Source organism: Rhinatrema bivittatum, chromosome 4 (assembly GCF_901001135.1).
Source record: "Rhinatrema bivittatum chromosome 4, aRhiBiv1.1, whole genome shotgun sequence".
NCBI classification, from domain to species: Eukaryota; Metazoa; Chordata; class Amphibia; order Gymnophiona; family Rhinatrematidae; genus Rhinatrema; species Rhinatrema bivittatum.
The window spans coordinates 431186198-431207501 of record NC_042618.1 but is presented as its reverse complement, the minus strand read 5'-3'; the positions used below and the strand labels follow the sequence as shown (position 1 = coordinate 431207501).

Below are 21304 nucleotides of genomic sequence, written 5' to 3'. Positions count from 1 at the left end.
TTGTAGACGGGGTCATTTGTGAGTGAGGGATTAATAGGTAGATGTTGGGATATGAGGAGCAGTTCTGTTTTGGAAGTGTTTAGAGCCAGATGGAGGTTGGTAAGTAAGGTATTGATGGCGGCAAGACAGTTTCCCTAGAATTCAAGAGCATTAGATAGAGAGCCTTGAATAGGTATGATTTGCACGTCATCTGCATAAAAGAATTTGAGGCCGAGTTCCGATAAGAGTTTGCAAAGAGGGGTAAGGTAGATATTAAAGAGAGTAGAAGAAAGGGATGAGCCCTGAGGGACTCCCTGGGAGAGAGTGTAGTAAGTGGACTCAGCATTGCCTATTGTCGAGATAGGAAGAGAACCACTTGAGGGCCGAGCCTGAGAGGCCAATGTCAGAAAGGTGGGAGAGGAGGTGATTGTGATTTATTGTATCGAAGGCCGCCGAAATGTCCAGCAGAGCAAGGATGTAACGGTGACCTTGATCTATTCCCCTGAGGAGGTGGTCGGTTAAGGAAAGAAGAAGGGTCTCAGTACTGACATATTTGCGGAAGCCAAATTGGGAGGAGTGAAGTAGATTGTTAACTGTGAATTGACTACCTTTTCCATGACTTTTGAGCTGAATGGGAGATTGGAGATGGGGCAAAAATTGGCAGGGTCCTTGGGGTCTAGTGAGGGTTTTTTTGAGCAGTGGCTTAACCACGGCATGCTTGGGAGAATCAGGGACGATGCCTGAGGAGACGGAGCAATTGATGATGTCAGGTATGGTGAGGAGGGCTTTGGTTGGGATGGTATCTGAGGGGTGTGTTGCAGGTTTAATCTTTTTAAGGATTGATGCAATTTCTGTGGACGAGACAAGGTCAAGGTCGTTGAAGGAGGCAGATGTTGAGGTAGCGCCTATGGTTACAAGGAGCGAATGGGGTTTAGGGGGAAATCTGAGGAGAATGTTTGTTTGTAATTTTATTATGAAAGTAGCACACCAGTTCTTCACATTTACTGCTGGCTTCGCTGTCAGGAATGGGGGGGGGGGGGGGTATGCTTGGTAAGGGTAGACACAGGTAAAGAGGGCTTTTGGGTTATATTTGTAGTCATGTTTAGCTTTCGGGGTAGCCAGCCTGTAAAGATGTAGGGAGGATTTGAAAATGGATGCTTTTTGAGGGGTAGGGTCTTTACGCCAGGTTCGTTCCTTTTGCCTGAGTTCATTTTTCATTTGTCTTAAATCTGTGGAATACCATGGGTTTTGCTTTTTTGCGGACTGTTTCAGTTCACGTCTGGTGATGGGGCACAGTTTGTTTGCGATATCTAAAGTGATATTGCTCTATGAGTCGAGGGCTGTGTTTAGGAGTTGAGCAGTCGAGTTTCATCAAATCTGGCAAAGGCTGAGATGAGGTCCTCACTGGGGCAAGCTTTTCTGAAAACAATGGAGGTGCTGGAGGGCGGGGGTTGCAAGATTTGGGCGTCTTTATGGAGAGAGAGGATTTAATAATGGAGTGGCCAGACCATGGGACAGGGGTACAAGAGGGCTATTAGAGGAGTGGATACTGGAGTTAATGAAGATGAGGTCTAGGGTGTGCCCTGCTTTGTGGGTGGGGGGAGGAGGAGATGAAATGGGTAAAACCAATGGCATCCAGTGAATTGAGGAAGGCTTCACAGGATGAGGAGCGGGGGGGGGGTGACATCAACATGGAGGTTGAAATCCCCTAAGATAATGGCAGGGGCATCACTATTGATGTTATTGGAAATGAATTTGATTGGGGGGGCATAAGCTAAGCAGATCTGGAGTTCCTGGGATTTGTACAGCCCAATCTCAAGTTTGTATGGGGTGTCAATTTTCACAGGGTTGAGATTTATGTGCTCTTTGACAGCTAAGAGGAGGCCTCCGCCTTGTTTCTTGGGTCTCTGGATGGAGAAAATATCGTAGGTTACAGTGGAAAGCTGGTTGAGAAGGTCAATATCTGAATCTTTGAGCCAGGTCTCTGACGGCGCAGATGTCTGGCTTGCAGTCAACTAGTAAGTCATTCAGTATTACAGTTTTCTTAGATAGGGACTGTGCATTTAGAAGCACAATGGATAGGGTAGTGAGTCCGAGTGGGAAAATGAGGAGGGACTTGCGCTGGGTGACATGGCTGAATAGGGTGGGATGATGAACTCTGCGAGATGGGTAATGGATGCATGGGATAGGGAGGCTTGAGTTGCTAGCCATTATGGAGGCTGAGGAGGTATAGGAGGTGTGATAGGCTGGGGGCAAGGTGGCAGAGGAAACAAGCAATCACAACGGTATCAAGAATTAATCACAGCAGTATCAATGGTTAGTCAGCAGTCATAGAAATCACAGCAGTATCAAGGTGTAAATCGTGGGTGCCATAGGGTCACGAACAAAATTAGAGAGATGCATACACTTATAGCATGGTGAAATGTTAGTTGTCACAAGGGGAGGAGTGAAGTCTTATTGCTGGACGTGAAAGCTTAGGAGTAGTTACCTTGAGCAGACGCCTAGTTTACTTAGAGAGGTTGGAGGCCATGAAGTGCAGGAGAGCGATCGGAAAGAAACTGTGGTTTGGCCTTGCTGTACTGCGGTGAGGCAGGGCAACACAGTGTAGGGTGGGCACGCTCAAAGGGTGCACCAAGTGGCAGGCCCCTTAGGTCATGCTCTTTCGTGTGTGCAGCGCCGCCGAGAAGGGGGCTTAGCTGGTCTGCGATTGGCTGTTGTGCCAGACTCCAGGGACTGGGGGCTGTAGTTCCCGTGTAGGAACGGGGCACCGGCCAGTATTCTATTTACTTTGTGGTTCCAAAAAAGCATGACTCCTTCCGCCCCATCTTGGACCTCAAGAGGGTCAACTGAGCCCTCAAAAGTGCCCCATTTTCGGATGGAAACCCTGAGGGCAGTTATAGCAGCTGTTCATCTCAGAGAATTTCTGGCCTCTCTCGACTTGACAGAGGCCTACCTGCACATTCCGATCCATGCCGAATATCAGAGGTATCTTCGGTTCAACATCTTGGATCAACATTTACAGTTCCGGGCTCTCCCCTTTTGGTCTTGCCACAGCACCACGCACGTTTACCAAGATGGTGGTGGCGGCCGCCCTCTGGCGGGACGGAGTCCTAGTCCACCTTTATCTAGACGATTGGCTAGTGCGAGCCAAGTCTGAGACCTTATGCAAGCTGGCAGTGGACCGCATCCTTGCTCTCCTCTCATCCCTGGGGTGGATAGTCAATTTTTCCAAGAGCAATCTCCGACCTTCTCAGGTTCTGGAATTCCTAGGGGCTCAGTTCGTTACTCGGGTTGGCAAGGTATTCTTGCCGGACTCTCAAGTGTTCAAGCTGATGGATCAAGTCCGAAACTTCCTTTCCATGCCTCTCCCCACAGCGTGGGACTACCTACAGGTTCTGGGGACCATGGCTTCTACGATCAACTTGGTCCCCTGGGCTTTTGCGCATATGTGTCCCTTTTATAGAAAGCTTTGCTCTCCCACTGGAAATTGGTGTCTGAACTGTTTCAGGCACAGCTTCCTCTCTCTGACTCTACCATCAGAGTCATACGTTGGTGGCTATTGCTCAAGCACCTTCTGAAAGGAATATCCCTTCAGACTCCACTATGTATTGCAGTCATGATGGACGCCAGCCTCTCCGACTGGGGAGCAGTCTGCCAGACACAGGCCACGCAGGGGTACTGGTCCCCTGCCCAATCCCGCTGGCACATCAATTGCCTGAGGCTCGGGCGGTTCGTCTGTATTTTAATATTATAATTCACATCAGGAACCTTAGTAAAATATTAGGTGCCCCTTGCTATGGATGTCTAAAGTGGGTTTCTTTTAATCAAGTCAAAATATATAGAACTATTTTTGTGCATTGCAAGCAGTAAATTAGTGTCGCTTATTGCAGCACAGAAAACGTATTTTTTCATGAGCTCTTGACTGCAACTCCACCTCCTGAGGTTGGAGTTTAATGTGTTGTGTTGTTAGTCTGCCCTTACTTCATCCAGGTGTGGGGGTGTAGTATCTAATGTCCTCATCTACATGTAGTTTACATCTGACGGGTGCTATCTGATTCACATTTGTTTGGGCACGTGTTTTGAACGTACTAATCTCCTTATTGCATCATGCCGCTAGGCTGAGTGCACTTTATTGCATTGGCCCCTGACTTTGCCATTATCCTGCACTTGAATATAGAGTGAGCTGGTCTTATGATGAGTTCATGTGTCTCTGCACCCTCTCTCTCCCTTGAAGATGATGGAAAACACTGCTCTACTCCTTCAGGTCTCCATTCTGTTGCTGCTCTTCGTGTTGTCTGCAAAAAGACAAAAACTTTTTTTCCTTCTAACCTTTCTGCTATGTCGCTCAGAAAGATATTGAATAAAACTAACCCTTTAGGCACTCCACTTCTCACTTTTTTCCTCGGGAGTAGGTTTCATTTACCACCATTCGCTGTCACCTGTCAGTCAACCAGTTAGTAATCCATTTCACCTCCCAGACTTCATTTTGTTCATAAGCCCGTGTCAAAAGCTTTGCTGAAATGCAGATAAATTGTGTTCATCCTTTATCTAATTGTTGAATGAATTTTGACATGACGTTTCTCTGGTAAAACCATGTTGCCTCTGATCTGCAACACATTAGATTGTAGATAGTTGACTATCTTTTCCATCAGCCATATCTCCATTAATTTTCCCACCACTCAAGTAAGACTAATCAGCTGTAGTTTCCAGCGTCTTCTCTGCTCTGACTCTTGTGACCACCGTCCCTTTCTGCATTCTTGTGGCCCCATTCCCATTTTCAGATATCTATAGAATAAGTCTTTCAGCAGACTCGCCAGCACCTCTCTGGACTCACTTAGTATCCTAGGATGTATCTCATCAGGCCCCATGCCCTTGTCCACTTTTTTTTTTTTTTTTTTTTTTGCTAGTTCCACCTAATCATGCTGGTTTTGTTTTTTTGTAAAAGAGGTTGTATCTAAAAGACTTTCTATTCTGAGAAGCTTTTGGTAATGTTTAATACAGCAGCTGTCATAACTTGTGAATGTTTTAGAAATGTTTTAATGGTTTTTGTTGTATATATGTTTTTAGTTGTAAATCGCATAGTACAATATTTATTTGTTTTTATGAGTATATAATTTTTTTTTTTATTAAATCCCTCACTTCCATCCATACTCTTGCCAACCATAATGGTCCTCCTCCAGGGTCTTCTTTTAGTGATCACCAAACTGAAATATTTGTTTAATATTTCTGCTTTTAATTCCATTTTGTTCACTTTCACCCAGTTTTCTAGCTCCTCAAGATACCTCCCCATTTTAAGTCTGTAATTTTTGAAATCCAGGACTGAGCTTGGTGTGGCCTGTCTTGCTTGCTAATTAAACTATACTGTCAGATCAAAGGCATTCAGGTGGGCACCTACCCAGACATTAGAGAGAGTATCATCTCCATTGATGAGCACCAGGTTCAGTAATGCTTCTCTCCTCATGGGTTCCATAATTTGAGCAGAGCCCCTTGAAGGGTATCCACGATCTCTTTACTTACAGATTCTGCGGTAGAGATACTCTGACATCCATTAGACTTAAAGTCTCCAATGAGCAACGCCTCTCCCTTCCTTCCCACCTTTTGATGTATTCAGTCACATCAGCACTTTGTGTCTGATTCGGAGGCCTGTAGGCCACACCAGTGTAAACAGAAGTTCGTTTTGACACATCGTAGTGCTTCCTCCCTTTTTTTTCCACATTCCCTGCATCTGTTACTAGGATATTGCTTTTGACATAAGAGCTGCTACTCCTTCCTGGTCCTTTTTCCACAATAGGTTGTAGCCTGGCATGGCCGTATGCCGTTCACAAGACTTGCTGAACCTCATCTCTGTAATAACCATATCCAAGTCTGCCTCCACCATTAGGGCCTGCAGATCTGGAACTTTGTTGCTGAAATTACAAGCATTTGTGCACATCGCTTTCCAGTTTCTCTTGGCTTGCTGCCATTCCTGGGCACTTTTTCTTCTATTACACTTAAAATGGATCAGCTTTTTTTCTCCATTTTCTTTCTGTATTTGTATGTGTTGGGGGAGACCTCCTGATAACATTTTCTGAGTTTCTTGCTTACTATCTCTTCCCTGCCATAGACAGATGTAGATCATGTTTTCTATTTAGTCTTATTCCATTCATTGTTTCAGCCCCTAGTATATCCAAATGCTTCTTTGCACCATGCATTGAAGTTGTCTCTACAGCTTAGCCTTTCCCGCTCCTTTCTGTGAAACTTCTTAAAAGGAAATTCTTTGCCACATGCCCAAGCTGCTTCCCCAGAACCAAGAAATTGCTCTGTACTGCTTGGATGCTGTTTCTAGTGAGATGATCTGTTCCCAGCTGGACGATAAAATCGATTTTTATAGTCTTACTTTCTTTCTCGATGGTACTGACAAACTAGTTCACATTTCTGCCAGCTGATGATGCTGGAAAGAATTTAGCTACTGTCCCTCAAAATAAGTCCCCATGTTAGTGCCTTTAATGATGGCATCTCCCAGCAGGAGGAGTTTTCTGTTAGGATGTTTGGTAGTCTTTTGTTGTTTTTGTGTGTGCTTTGTGTCTCCTTTCAGATACTATTTCAGTTCATTTTACAGTGTAGAAAAGACATTTTTGTATAGGATATCTGAGAGAGTGGGTTTCTTTGTCACAGGTCTTACCCTCCCAGAGCCCCTTGTAATAAATCCAATTTATTCCTGGGTTTCTGAATCCTCTGCAGTATCCACAAATCTCTACCCCCTCTCCCACAAAGTTGGGTAGGCTTTAAAAAAAAAAATAAAAATTCCTCTCTTAGGAGTCGGCTCCATTTTTTAGTACAGACAGTTACAGGCAAATGAGGCAAGCCTTTAGCTTCCAGATGGTCTGCCTTAATATTAAGGTACTGCAATTGTTAAATTGAATAATAGCCATTATGTTTTTGTTTTAATAATATAGAAAGCCTGTTTACCACTCCAGTTTAGTTTAACCTTGTACATGTGCCCTATGGCTATATAAGTAAAATATCTGGTGTTGGTGGAAGATGGGTTAGGGTAGGAGGTGTGTTTGTGTGTGTCAAGGGACTTTAAACCAAGAGATAACTTGCTTGGGTGTGAACCCAAAAAGTTATCTTACCTTTCTAAAAAGAGTGCAAGGAAACATCAAAGAAATCTGTATGAAAGTAGTCCTAGCTCTAAACATTTAGGGGCCGATGCAATACAGTGCGCTCAGCTGAGCCTGAGCGCACTGTATAACCCGTGTCGGATGTGGAGTGAATGTAATAGCGCTCATCACATGCAAATGCATGTGAATGAGCCTATTACTCATTCACGCTGCATGCAAAAAAATAAATGTGCGTCTCAGACACACATTTATTGCTCAGCTATTAACGCCTGCCTGGAGCAGGCGTTAATAGCTGAGCACAGGTAAAAGAAGTACAGAAAAGCAGAAAAATAAAAATAACCCCCCCCCCCAAACTCTGCAGACCAAAGAGTTATGAAGACTAATGCCAGTAAACTGAGTTTACCAGCATTGTTTTTCATAACTGGTAGCCGTGACCCCCTAATTTGAGTATTGCATGGCCACCCCCCTTGCAGGCATCATGTATGCATTAGGAAAGCGGGCATTGACTTTTCAGCGCCCGCTTTCCACACTTTATATTGCATCGGCCCCTCTTTACATTTTAAACAGGATGAAGAGCAAAAAGGTGTGGTGTGTGTTTTGTGTTTTTTTGGTTTTGTTTTGTTTTGTTTTTTTGTTTTCTTAAAGCACTCAAATAACAGATCAAGGGAAAACAGCCAACATAATTTCTTAATCTGTGCATACTTTAGAAATATTATTTAAAAAAGCAGACAGAATAAGAAATATTAAAACCAGCAAAGCAAGCTTATCTGTTGGAGAGTGAGCATAACCTTTTGGGTGGGAACACAAACACCAAAAGCAAGATAATCTTGGGTTAACATTTTTAAAAGCAGTCGCATAAGATGTTTTTTTACTAGATTTGCATAAAGCAAGTGAGGGAGCATGATATTCCCGCTCAGGGAAAACTGTGGCAAGGTGGAAAACATGGACTCTAGAGTCAGAGGAAGAGGAGAAGGGCACAGGAGTGACTTGCGTGATGAGCAGAATTGACAAGGTATACAGGGAGAGGACAGATGGTGGGGAGCTGCAGGGTGAAAGGTGAGTAAGAGGCGCTTGAACTAGGCAGGAATGGATAGGGACTTGAAGAAGTGGGATGATCTTTTTCCAGAGATGCCACACTCATAAGTCGTGCAACTCCATTTTGGATAGATTTCAGTGGGGAGACCTATGAGGAGCAGTCTGCAGTAAGTGGCAGGTGGTGACAGAGCGGCTAAGGGCTCTGGTAGTGTGTGCAGAAAGGCGGGGATGGGTTTTGGTGGTGATACAGAGAACACCATGTTTTTAGCAGGGTTTTGGATCTGTATAGAGAAGTCAAAGGTGACCTCAAGGTTACAGGCTGAGGGGACCGGGAGGATGGCGCGGTTATCATCAAACACAGAAAGGGGAGGTGGGTGGAGTGGGGGGGACATTTAAGGTGAAGGGAGATTGCTGCTCAGATAATGTCAAACAGGCTGGATTTCTGATGAAATGTCTGATATACATGTGGGCATCCTTAGCATAAAGATGTTTGAAATACCATGGGGGAGAGAATCTGTCTGCAGGACAAACCAGTCTGGAGCCCTGAGCTGCAGTTTTAGGGGCTGTGCACGTTCTGTGGCAGGTGAGCTTTCCTGTTGGTCTCTTGTCCTAAGTCTGCAAGAAGAGAAGTAGCTAACTGCTTCCTTCATCCTGGCAGAATAATTAACACTGCAGGGACAAAAGAGCTTTCCCCTTTAGTAGTTTATGTGGAAGGGTTAAAGATGGCTTAAAAAGACACAGCATTACATCCTGTGCAGCCATGGGTTGGGGGTGGTGTCTGTTTTACGTTGGTTCACATTGCCTTCTCTTAGGCAGTCAGATGGTGGAGGCATGTGATCGGAAACTTGTGACAGAGTCTAAGAGCTTCAACAATTCCTCCTTGTCTAATGTGAGAGGAAACTTATCTGCCAGAGGACAAACAGATTCCAGGGGCTGTAATCTTGTGCTGTGCAAGATAAGTCTTTTCAGAATTGTCGCTGTATACCAAAACTTTGGTTTCATGTCAAAATATATCCAACCTGAATTGGACCTTCTTTTTTTAAAGACCGGCAAGGCCGTTTTTCTCCTAGTAGTTGGCAGCATAAGGGGCATTTGGTCTGATGCCCCTTTTATGCCACCAATTGATACTGGGGAAACTGTCAGCAGGCTGCTGCTGGTCTGGTAGTGAGTAATATCTGTGCTGCCATGACCTGCCTAGAAAGAGGATCTGGCACCATGAGCCTGCCTTCATAGCTAGCTGGGGATTCCCCCCCCCCCCTAAACTCCCAGGCTTCAATTGAACTAGCAGAAAGGGAGGGAGAAGCACTACCAGGTAAAAAAAAAAAAAAAGCCAAGGTGACATATAACCTGAGCAGGCACCAGGGGCACACAATCATTATTTTATACAATGACCCATGAGAGAACCAAACCCCTCACATGGATAAAGAAGCCAAATAACAAAGTCGGAGTGCATTAAAGCAACCAGTTAAATCAGCAGAAGTGACTTGGACTAAACATTTGGAAGTGTTTTTCTGAGTCCAGTGCTAACACCTCCATATAATTTTTATCAGCACAGGCTTGAATCTAATCTGTGCAAAATGTCCTGCAGTAGATGCTATTTAGCTATTTCAGCCCCCAGCCAGAAGTGCTGGGCACACTTCTGTCTCTCCCTCCTGGCCAGCCTGCCAGTCGACTTCTCAATACAGAACTGTAAACATGGGCCTTGGGTGGGAGAGGAAGCTTTCTGGACAGGGTTTTCTTAGACTGATTGAATGGAAAGGAGGGCATAACTTTCTGGTGATCTCCTGTGTCCACAACTGGGCTATTGAGATTTGAGAGGAGCATGTTTTTCTCTCCTGTGGCTGGGAGCCATGCAACAGGGATCTTTCCAGAGCCCTGTGTTGCGGGCTCTGAATCCAGCCTCCTGGTGTTGCTCTTATTGATGATCACTACTCCCTCTCAACTCTAACTGACCCGGGGCCTGGAAGAGCTGATCTGGGAGTTTGAACCAGGGACTTTCTGTGCATTATCCATAGAAAACAGCCCAAGGGAGGGGGGAAAAAAGCAACTGCTGCCTGATTCTTGTATTGTAAAGGTTTCTGTTTGCTGCACTTCTCCACCAGTTATGCAATGTTAACTGCAAGGGCAGTGATCTGCCACTCACGGATGACTGTCAGTGTGTGAGTGACGAGGAGATTCCTGCATGCACGCTCATCTTCTCCTTCTGCTTTCATCCAGTCAGGTCAGTTCAGTGAAGACATGATTCCCACCGTGGGCTTCAACATGAGGAAGGTTACCAAGGGCAACGTAACGATAAAGGTACTGTGCACTCTTTTCCAGAAGGATAAGGGATCCTCCAGATCTTGTGATATCCTCTGCAACCAAAGCTTCAATTCACATGTGCTAGCAGTGTGTCAGAAAAAATATATACGCTGACACTTTTTGCAGTTTAAGATTCTTTTAGAGTTCTTTTAAAAAGTTTCCTTTTAAGCTAATTCGGGGCCATTCATCCATGTTGCCTTGTGTGAAGTGCTACATGCTGGTAGCGGAGGGGAGGAAATGGCGCTCCTTTTTTAAGTGCCCCCACTTTCTGACCTAGTTATAGTGCAGGGATGGCCAGCTTTGGTCCTTGAGATGCAAACAGGCCAGGCTTTCAGGATATCTAGTGCATGTAAATCAAACTCATGCATATTCATTGTGGGTATCCTGAAAATCTGGCCTGTTTGTGGCTCTTGAGGACTGGAGTTCTACCCCTGTTTTATAATGCATTGTACAGAGTGAGGCCCCTAACAAGTGGCTGTTATACAGAAACGGATCCACTTTAGGCTGTGGTGGGTGACACGGATCATAGTGGTCTCCCTCAGTGCCCCAAAGATGCTGCTGTGCCACTGATCCTTGAACGCTTGTTGCAGAATAAGCATTAAGGCAGTCTTATGTTGATCTTCTCTGCAAAGCACTCAGGCAGGCCGTACTCACACAAAATACTTATTTTTATTTATTAAAACATTTTAACTTATCACCCAGATCAGTCTAGACAAATGGGTTTTTCTCCCCTAACAGTAGATGGAGGAGAATAGCTTTACTGTACTGCTGGTACATAAGACAATTTAGTCTTATGTAATGCCTACACAAGAGTACATGAAACTGTGTGGGAAAGGGGTGAAGGCAGGGCTATGTATATGGGCATATGAATAACTTTGTGGTGTGATTGTTTTTTACATTGGAATTCGCTCTGTACATTAATTGTGGAAGCAGCGGAATACAAGATTTTATAAATATAGTTGCTCTGTGTACTTTAGATACCTCTACCATCCGCTAGAGACAATCTGCAGTCAGATTTGAAGAGAAGATAGTTACTCTCAGGGGTGTTAGGTTCTGTTTGAGGACCATCCCCTGGTTGAGTGGGTTGAGCAGGTGGTCAGTGGGGCCCCACACTTCTGGTCTGGGCAGCAGTGAGGGATCCTCAGGGGAATTGTATTCTTCCTGTTCTGATCTTTGGAGGGGTGCAGGCTACAAATGTGTTAAAATGCAACAGTTCTGTGGGTCTAATTAATCTATCTCCCTTCCTAGTGGGAATCTTGGCAGTGTGGGCATGGTGGCCATTTTATCGCTTTCCACATGGTGCAGATCAGTTTGGGGGAGGAAGATGGGTGTCCTCTGTTGCCTGTGAGGAAGATGGGTGTCCTCTGTTGCCTGTACTGGGGTGGGTGGGAGGGGGAACCAGAGCTGCATGGGGCAAATCAACAAGTGGATCAGAGTTTCCTGAGGAGGATTCTGACCTGGAAGAGCTTTCTAACCCAGGCTCTGTACTACTGATATACAAAGCATTACCAAAAAAAAAAATGCTGGGACTAGAGGGCCCTCCCCTAAAGGGGAGGGGGGCATGGTACTGCTCCATCCCAAGAAAAGGAGGCTTGAGTTCAGATCAGATGCTTTGGGGAGGCTTCTCCTGGGCATGAGGGTTTGGATAGAGAGCCCTTGGAGGAAGGCATGATCTTAAGATGGTTTATCTATTTAAAAAAAAAAAAGGCTTTTTTGATTCTGCAGGTCCTGGTGGGGCTAGGCATTAAGGTTTAAAAAAAAAACCCCAAAATGGAATTGAAGGGGAGGATCCTATTTTTTGGAGGTATTTAGGGATCCCTAAAGGGCAGTGAAAGCCCTGGTTTTTTTAAGAACTGGGGTACTCTTGATTCTGGGTTAAAGATTGCCATGGTTCTAACCAACCCAAAGTTCTTATATCCTTTGCCAGAGGGTGCTTTGCATTTCCTTAAGTTGCCCAAAATAGGTACCTTTTGTGTTTGGCTATTATCAAAAAGGTCACTATTGCAGTGGAAGGCCGTGCAGTGCTAAGAGATGCTCAGGAAGAAAGATGGAACTTTATCTTAAGGTCTGTGCTGCAGGCCTGCTTGCACTGGGGACAACAGATTCCCTTTCAGAGAGGGAGGTGGAGCCCCTGGAGGCTGGTTTGGCTTTTATAGCAGATGCCTTGTACATTGACTAGAAATATGGTATCTGTGTCGGCTAGGAGATTGCTCTGCTCTGGCTGCGGCTATTTGGTCCAAGTCTCAGCAGCTTGGTAATCCCCCTTTTCCCTTTACGTACCTGGATCAGTCCAGACTGTGGGTTGAGCCTCCTGTCCAGCAGATGGAGACAGACCAAGAGCCCCTGGGGAGAAAGTGCAGGTGATCGAACCCTGCACTCTACTGAAGGCAGTAGTTTTTCTTTGCAGTCTTGTCCTGCCAGTATCTGGAAAGTATGAACTTGAACTCACAGACCAAATTCTTTTACTACATTTTTTTTATTTTTTATTTTATTTATGCATCCCTGTCTGGACTCTTGAGGAATTAGACGTCTCGGGGCAAGGCAGCATAGTCGGGGGGGGGGGGGGGGGGAGTGACTGGACCACCAGTATTGCCCCAAGCTATAACAGTCACCGGGGAGAGAGCCTAGGTTGAAGAAATTCAAGGGGCAGGAAGACAGAACTGACTCCCTAAACACAGAGGAACTAAGTCCCTTTTTTTTTTTTTTTTTAAATTGTAAATTAATATAAATCAAATACTTGCTTGAGCTTGCCCCAAGGAAGAAAGAAAAGGACCCCGCAGGGTAAGGGCAAGCTAAGAAGGAAAGGGAACCGCAGGGTGAGCTGTTCCACCTGCTGGAGACAGAAAAATACTTGAAGGGCTGCGGGGTAGGCTCTGTCCTGATATTAGGATACCCTTTCAGTTTTGGTCTGTCTCAATCTGCTGGACAGGAGGCTCAACCCACGGTCTGGACTGATCCGTGGTACTACAGGAATGAAAATTAACAGGTAAGAACTATTTTCCTTTCATGGAAAGCTGCTTTTTGGGGAAGATTTGGAGAAGTTTTGACAGACACCTTGGGAATCAAAATCCCATCAGTTGCCAGAGGATGAATCCAAAGGGATTTGTAAAAACTTCCCTAGTAGACAAATGTTTAGGGAGATCAGGCATTATCGCCCCGGGGTGGGTTCTTCCTTGCTGCGCCAGTATGCAGCCAAATCTCAGTCCTTTTGGAATGGTCGGAGAGGACTGCGAGAGCCCTCTGGCTCGGCCTCGGGGAGCCTTAAGAGTTCTCAATGAAGTTCCCTTGGTCCACTCTCCAGGTGTGCCTATAGAGAGGCGCGTGGGCCACTTTTTTACAGGGAGTGGGCCAAAATGAAAACGGTGGGGTTTTTTGGGTTTTTTTTTTTTTTTTACTTATGTACTGAGAATGAACAACACAACTAGAATCCTACCATTCAGAAAGCAGTGAAGCAATGAAGGCTAAGTAACAATGGTACCATTTACAAATATTGTTTCATAGTTTTTAATAGTAAATTCTACAAATTACAATGTGCACAAATCATTCCCATCCATAATATATCGGGCTTGGTAGTGTGTCTGTCAGTGCTCGCGCTTGTTCCCCAGCCCGCCTTGGAGGCTCAAACACTCCAGAGGTACGAAGGACAGCGGCCATCGCGGGACAAGCAGAATATAGCAGAGGAGACCCTGGCATGCCGCGAACGGAGTGCGTCCCGCGGCACACGCTGCATTCGTGGTGAAGATGAAGGCTCGGGTGCGCCGATTGCGGTGAAAAGGGATGGCACGCCTGGCCTTCATCTTCACCGCGAACGGCACAGGTCCCATGGCATGCCAGTGAGAGAATGTGTGACGGGGGGGGGGTGTGGGGGAGGGTGGGTGAGGGGATGCTTGACTGGGTTTCAGAGAGGGAGCCTATATAAGGGGGAGGGGGGATGCCTGTGAGAGAATGTGTGAGAGGAGAGGGTGTGGGGGAGTGCGTGGGATGCTTGAGTGTGGGTTTGAGACACAGCCTATATGAGGTGATTTGTGTGCCAGAGAGTGAGGGAGCCTGTATGAGGGGGTGTGTGTATGTGGAATGGACACTCTTACAGTGAATTTCTAGGGAAATTCTGCTCAGAACAAGAGCAGATGTGCCAATAAAGCTCACCGCCCAGGCGTAGAACGGGTACAGTTGCTAGTATTTTATAATATTTAAATATCCATTTAGATCCCGTATACTTGCACATCCATCTGTGCCACGAGGGGAAAACTATACCATCATATCATTGGTGGTTCATAAATAATGCAGATAAACATTTTGGTTATCCTAAAACGCCATTCCCAAACACAGGAATATCCACTCAGAGCATTGGATCTTATGAGGCAACATAGTCATTACATAAAAATCTAGTATCCAACTTTTCCACTTGCATCCAATCTTTTAATTCCTAAAAGGGAAAACGTACTGGGCAATGGACAAAACTTGTACACAAAAAGTGCCTTTTTGTGTATGACACTTACAACATACATCAGTTTGTATGGCTCTCATTTTATGTGCCTTGCATCAATATTTCATGTGCAGTTTAGCATCAGTTGTTTCATACGCTATATTGAATCACTTGCTGAGCCAGTGACCAGGAACGGGCAATGGCCGTGAATAAAGGGGTATCCTCAACGCTAAAATACAACACATTTTGGTACAATTTGCATTTTAACTTCTGTTATGCTAATAAGAGTGGGCTCTTTCTAATGTAAGAGACAGTTATACCTTAGAATTTGCTTACCCAGTAGTAGGGGCCTTCATGATCTTTGTGCTTCAGAGGTAAAGAAGGGGGCAATGTGGTCCATGCTAGAATGCCATCTTTTAGAAGAGGTCTGGCAAGGTACTCTATTTACTTTGTGGCTCCCAAGAAGGAGGGCACATTTTGGACCTCAAGAAGGCATAAGAACATGCCATACTGGGTCAGAGCAAGGGTCCATCAAGCCCAGCATCCTGCTTCCAACAGTGGCCAATCCAAGTCACAAGTTCCTGGCAAGAACCCAAACACTAAGTAGATCCCATGTTACTATTAGTAATAGCAGTAGCTATTTTCTTTCTTTTTTTTTAATTTATACTTTAAGTTTTTAAACAATTTAACATTGTAAAAAACACAAAATATTTTGTTTTGAGGAAATAACATAATGGACACTTGCCTTTATTACCAAAAATAATCAAAACAATAATATTTAGTCCACATTATGGGAGGTATCTCAAAAGATGATTATAGGAAAACTGTAATCTCACCTTACAGAAAAATAGGAGAAAATGACATTTTCTTGCAGTTACATTTCTCAACCTAATTCTTTATCTGCCAGAAAGGACTCTAAGTGGGAAGGATCTTGGAAGATAAATTTATTCTTCTGATAGACTACAGAGCATTTACATGGGAATTTTAAATAGAATGTTGCTCCAAGGGCAAACACTCTAGACTGTAAAGTCAGGGATTGTTTCCGCCTTACTTGTGCTGCTCTGGCTACATCAGGGAATATTTGGATCCTTTGTCCACAAAAATTATAAGCTTTTATTTGCAAAATATTTTTGTAAGACCTGATTCTTATCTCTCTCTACAAAAGGTAACTAACAATGTTGACCTTTGCGGTATATCATCGAGAGATGCTTCCAAAAATGAAGTTAGATTGGGAGAATGCTGACCCACTTGTGTCCTTAATCTCTCAGCCGAGAGGTCTCTCCTCCAAATTCCTCCCAGCTATTTTCTAAGTCAGCTTAATAGCAGGTAATGGACTTCTCCTCCAAGAACTTATCCAATCCTTTTTTAAACACAGCTATACTAACTGCACTAACCACATCCTCTGGCAACAAATTCCAGAGTTTAATTGTGCGTTGAGTGAAAAAGAACTTTCTCTGATTAGTTTTAAATGTGCCACATGCTAACTTCATGGAGTGCCCCCTAGACCCTGCCATTGTTGCTGATTTATTCTTCCAAGTGTTGCTTGGGTTTTTCTGTTCATTGTGCATATCAGCCAAATGTGGGGCACACTTCTGCACACGCATTCTGTCCTTCAGGTGCCAGTGGACCGCAGCTTCTGGAAAGCTCTTGGGCCCTAGTTGGTTTTTCGGTTGCCTTTATAACACCAAAAGAAATCATGTAGTCTCTGTCCAAGAGTTCTTGTAGACTTTTTTTTCCTGTATCCAGGAGGTTCTAGACCTACTGTCGTCTTGAGTTTACTGATCTGAAAACCTGCTTGTAATGTTTTACGTGATACAGAATGTTTTTCTTACTGGCATTCGCATCTCTTCCCCTGCCTTGGGCATCTTTGCTACGCATTGGTGTTTTTTGTTTCTTTTCTATGGTTTTCTTTGTAGAAACCAACTCTTCTTGCTTAGACCCCCTTGAGGGTCAGCTGCCTGACAGGCAAAAGGGAGAGGTGGTGCTTTTATATGAGCTATAACATGGACTGAGGGACTCTGCCTAGGGGGCAGGGTGATAACTACAGCTGCACATGCTCAGTAGGGCATGTTTGAAAGTTCTAGAATATTTGAGATCAAAGTTCTGGACCTGGCTCCATCCAGTGGTGTCGCCCATGTGTGATGACTAATATCTTGCTGTCCTCTGCGAATACCTGTTACAGGTAAGTAACTGCTAAATTAAAAAAATAAAAAAAAATCATGGGATAGGAGGCATCATCATCCTATGAATTAGGAACTGATTAAAAGACAAACGGAATAAACTAAATGGTCAGCTTTCCAAATAAGTTTATTTGTTGAGTACATCAAGGATCTTTACTTGGTTTTGTGCTGTTTAACTAGGAATAAAATGGAAAAGGCAACAAGTGAGGTGATCAAATTTACAGATGAAATTTTTTCTGAGTTGTTATAACAGTGGCTTGTGAAGAATTGCAGCAAGACCCTTGTGAGACTAGGAGACCGGACATGTAATGTGGAAAAGTGCAGTATGATGCACATAGGGGAAAAAATAATCCCAACTACAAGTACATAATATTGGGTTCTATAATGGGAGTCACACCCGGGAAAAGTATCTTGGAGTTGTCGTAGACAATGTGTTGAAAGCCTCTGCTCAGTTTGCAGTAACGGTCAAAAAAGCAAATAGTTTTAGGAATGGAGACTAAAACAGGAACTATCATCATATTGCCTTTGTATCTAGCCAGGTGCAAGTTAATCTGGGGTATTGTGTGCCGCTCTGGTTTCCCCCATCCTAAAAAAAAAAAAAAAAATTAAGCAGAACTAGAAAAGGTGCAAAAGAGGGCATCAAAAATAAGTTATGGAACAAGCTCCCTTACGATGAGGATACACAGGTTAGTGTTCTTCAGCTTGGGATCATGATGGTGAGCGGAAACATAATAGCTTATAAAAGCATGAGTGGTCTGGAACAGGTGAAAAAAAAAGTTATTTACCTTTTCAAAAAAAATCTGCCATGAAACTAGCAAATTTTAAAATTGCAGAAAGTATTAACAACCCCCCCCCCCCCCCCCCCCCACACACACACACTTGATGGACCATTGAGAAGAGAATATGGTGAAAGTGTTTACTACAGCAGAGTTTAAAAAAGGTTTTAACAAGTTCCTGGCAGATAAGTCTATAAAACAAAGAGCCCTTGTAATCCCTGGGAGTGAGTAACTGGAAATAGATCTACGTTTTGGAATCTGCTGGGTACTTGTGACCCAGACAGGATGATGCTGGGCTTGATTGGACCTTGGTCTAACCCAGCATGGAATCTCTTATGTTCTAGGAAAAGGGCATAGAAGGCATCAAAGAGTCCTTTCCTGCATGGTAAAATCCATACTGGTCAGACTAGTCCAGAGGGTACAGAAACAAGTGGAGGCCCTGATGGTGTGTTGTATCATTTTGTGCTGCTTCAGAAGTCATCGTAATCTTGTGTACATGAGTAAGCATAACTAAAACTTCTTTAGCACCAAAAGTCACCATGGATTTTAGGCTCTTGGTTAATGATTCTCATTAGCCTCTGTGTTTTTTGTTTTCCCTCCAGTCATGTGCTGGATCGGTTTATATTTCCTGGTTGCTTGCTGTTGTGCCCTACTGGTTTTCCTGGGGCCCCTTTTGGGTAGACATGAGCTTTTTGGGACTAGCTTCTTTTTTTTTTTTTTTTTTTCTTTTCTCCTACAGATCTGGGATATTGGAGGGCAGCCTCGGTTCAGAAGTATGTGGGAGCGATACTGCAGGGGAGTCAATGCCATCGTGTAAGTTGCCTTTCCCTTATCCCATGGAGGCTTCCCCCCCCCCCCCCCCCCACTGAAAAAATGTCAAACACTTAGTTTTCACATAGATAAGCAGCTGAATTAGCCATGCTGTCTGGATACGCCTTCTGTGCCACTAGGTGGCGGAGCGCTCTCTCAGGGACTGATTTTAAGATGTGCGCCCATTTTTATAACATGCAGCGCACATGTTATAAAATCCAGGGTCGGCGTGTGCAAGGGGGTGCACACTTGTGCACCTTGCGTGTGCCGAGCCCTAGGGGAGCCCCGATGGCTTCCCCCCCCCCCCCCCCAACCTTTATTTTGTTAGTTGTGCCTGCCTCTGGGCAGGCGTAGGTTGCGCGCGATCCCCGGGCCCAGCAGCAGTGGAGCGGCCTCTGGCCACGTCCCACCCTCTTTTCAAGCCCCGGAACTTGCACGCGTCCTGGGGCTTGCTCGCATTGCCGGGCCTATGCAAAATAGGCTTGGCATGCGTAACCCCCTCTATGCGCATGAGCTTTGAAAATCTGCCCCTAAGTCTAGCAAAGTCTTTCAGCTAGGTGCTTCCTCATATTTTCTCTGATTTACCTCAGGCTTCTCAGTTTTTTTCCACACAGCTCTGCTCTCCTGTAAGAACTTTGTGAAGTTAAAGAAAGAAAACCAGCTTTAAAACTTCAAGCTTTGGTTAAAATTTACAGACACATGCCACGTCCTGGCTTTAAATTTTGCTCATGTGGCAAAACTATGTCTGCCACAGATGGCCACATTTTTTTGTTATCTTTGTCTGGGACCCTCCCATGACCAGATAAATTGTGCGGACTGTGGACATGTCCCCACGTGCCCAGCATCAGCGGGCTGCCAAACTGCAAGATCTACAGTTAAAAGCTTCGGGCTCTTATGCCCCTTCTGAGGCCTCGGTGTGATCCTCCCCAGGCCCAAAAAGGAAGAGAACCACCCCTTCATTGAGGAGAGCTTACTCTGTGGACCCTCCTACATCAGGACACCCGCAGTTGCTCACCTGGCTGGAATCTGAGCACGGAGCGGGAGATACGTTGGCGGCATCGCAGCCACATGCCTCACTGATGCATCTACTCCCTGAAGACAGACACGTCGAAGCTGCTTTGAAGCATCGCCGCATCAAAGTAAGGCCAAGCGGTCGACGCACTGGCACAAGGAGGCTTCCGTGCCAGAGCTCTACCATATCGACACAGGGACATCACCACAGCGCACCCTCGACTCAGTGCACCACAGACACAAACTACATGCATCTGTGCACAGTTGACGCAGCCATACCACAGCCAGCCCAAAAAACATTATTCGGGCCATAAGAGGCCTAGGGAAGTTTCGCCATCATCAGTAGTAGATCTGGACAGGGATATTTCACCATTCCGTTCATCATTCACTACTCTTTCATCACCGGAAGAAATGTCTTCCACGTCCCTTCACTCTGAAGTGCCTCTGGCTCCCGACCAACCTCTGGCTATTCCACAACTTCTGCCATTGAAACCGCCTCCCCAGAAGCAGTGGCCACTACAGGAAGAGCTTCGTCCCACTCCAACACAACCTTTGCCGATGCCTTCAACTTCAGGCTTAGCTACGCAGGCCATGGCTCAAATTACCACCATACTGACTCACGGGCTGATACAGTACAGTGCGCTCTGGCGCGCACTGTTAACCCTCAATTGGATGTGCGTTTTCGACACGGTAGCGTTACCCCTTATTCAGTAAGGGGCCGAAAATGTGCGCCCGCAACATGCAAATGCATGATGATGGCCCTATTAGGTATTCCCGTGCGATTCAGAAAGGAAAATGTGCAGCCAAGCCGCACATTTTACTTTCAGAAATTAGCGCCTACTCAAAGGTAGGCGCTAATTTCTTCGGGCACTGGGAATATGCACAGAAAAGCAGTAAAAACTGCTTTTCTGTGCACCCTCCGACTTAATATCATGGCGATATTTATTAAGTCGGAGGTCCCAAAAGTTACCAAAAGTGGGGGGGGGGGGGGGAAAAAAGAAATTGAAGTCAGCTTGCGGGTCGAAAACCGGATGCTCAATTTTGCTGGCATCCGGTTTCCGAACCCGTGGCTGTCAGCGGCACCTCTACAGAGAGAAATTCAAGATGACTTCGCTCAGATCCATCCTTCCCTTCCCTATCTTCATTCAAGGAATTGGATGTGCTCACTAGACCTGAAAGATGCATATGCACATATCCCAATGCACCCCAGTTCCTGGCGGTACCTCTGCTTCCAAGTGAACAATCAACCCTTCCAATACAGTCCTTCCATTTGGCCTTTCTTCTGCCCCCAGAGTTTTTACCAAATGTCTAGCAGTGTTGGTGGTGCACCTTTATCATGAGGGGGTGCAAATATTTCCTTATCTGGATGATTGGCTCTTCGTAGCACCCAATTGAGACCTACTGAGATCCAATCTTTTCTCCTTACAATTTCCTGCCTTGACAACCTAGGTCTACTCATCAATTACGAAAAGTTAAACCTAGAACCCACTCAGACATTACAATTCATAGGGGCCTTCATCGACACAATTCAAGAAAAGGCTATCCTCCCTCCTCAGAGAGCATTAGCCCTCTCCACCCTAGCTACGGATCTACTGCACAGCACATCAACACCAGCTCGCCAGATACTGTTCGGGACGCATGGCAGCATCCATATATGTGGTCCCACATGTCAAACACATGTGTCGC

At 45.1% G+C, this 21304-nt stretch overlaps 1 protein-coding gene across 1 annotated transcript in view; it reads left to right on the top strand.

Moving 5' to 3' along the window:
- The window catches only part of ARL8B (ADP ribosylation factor like GTPase 8B), a 48945-nt gene that overhangs the window by 9339 nt on the left and 18302 nt on the right, over positions 1 to 21304 (top strand). The window contains exons 2-3 of the mRNA XM_029601459.1: positions 10332 to 10412; positions 18537 to 18610. Coding sequence (XP_029457319.1) covers positions 10332 to 10412; positions 18537 to 18610 — 155 coding nt within the window. The remainder of the gene's footprint in view (positions 1 to 10331; positions 10413 to 18536; positions 18611 to 21304) is intronic.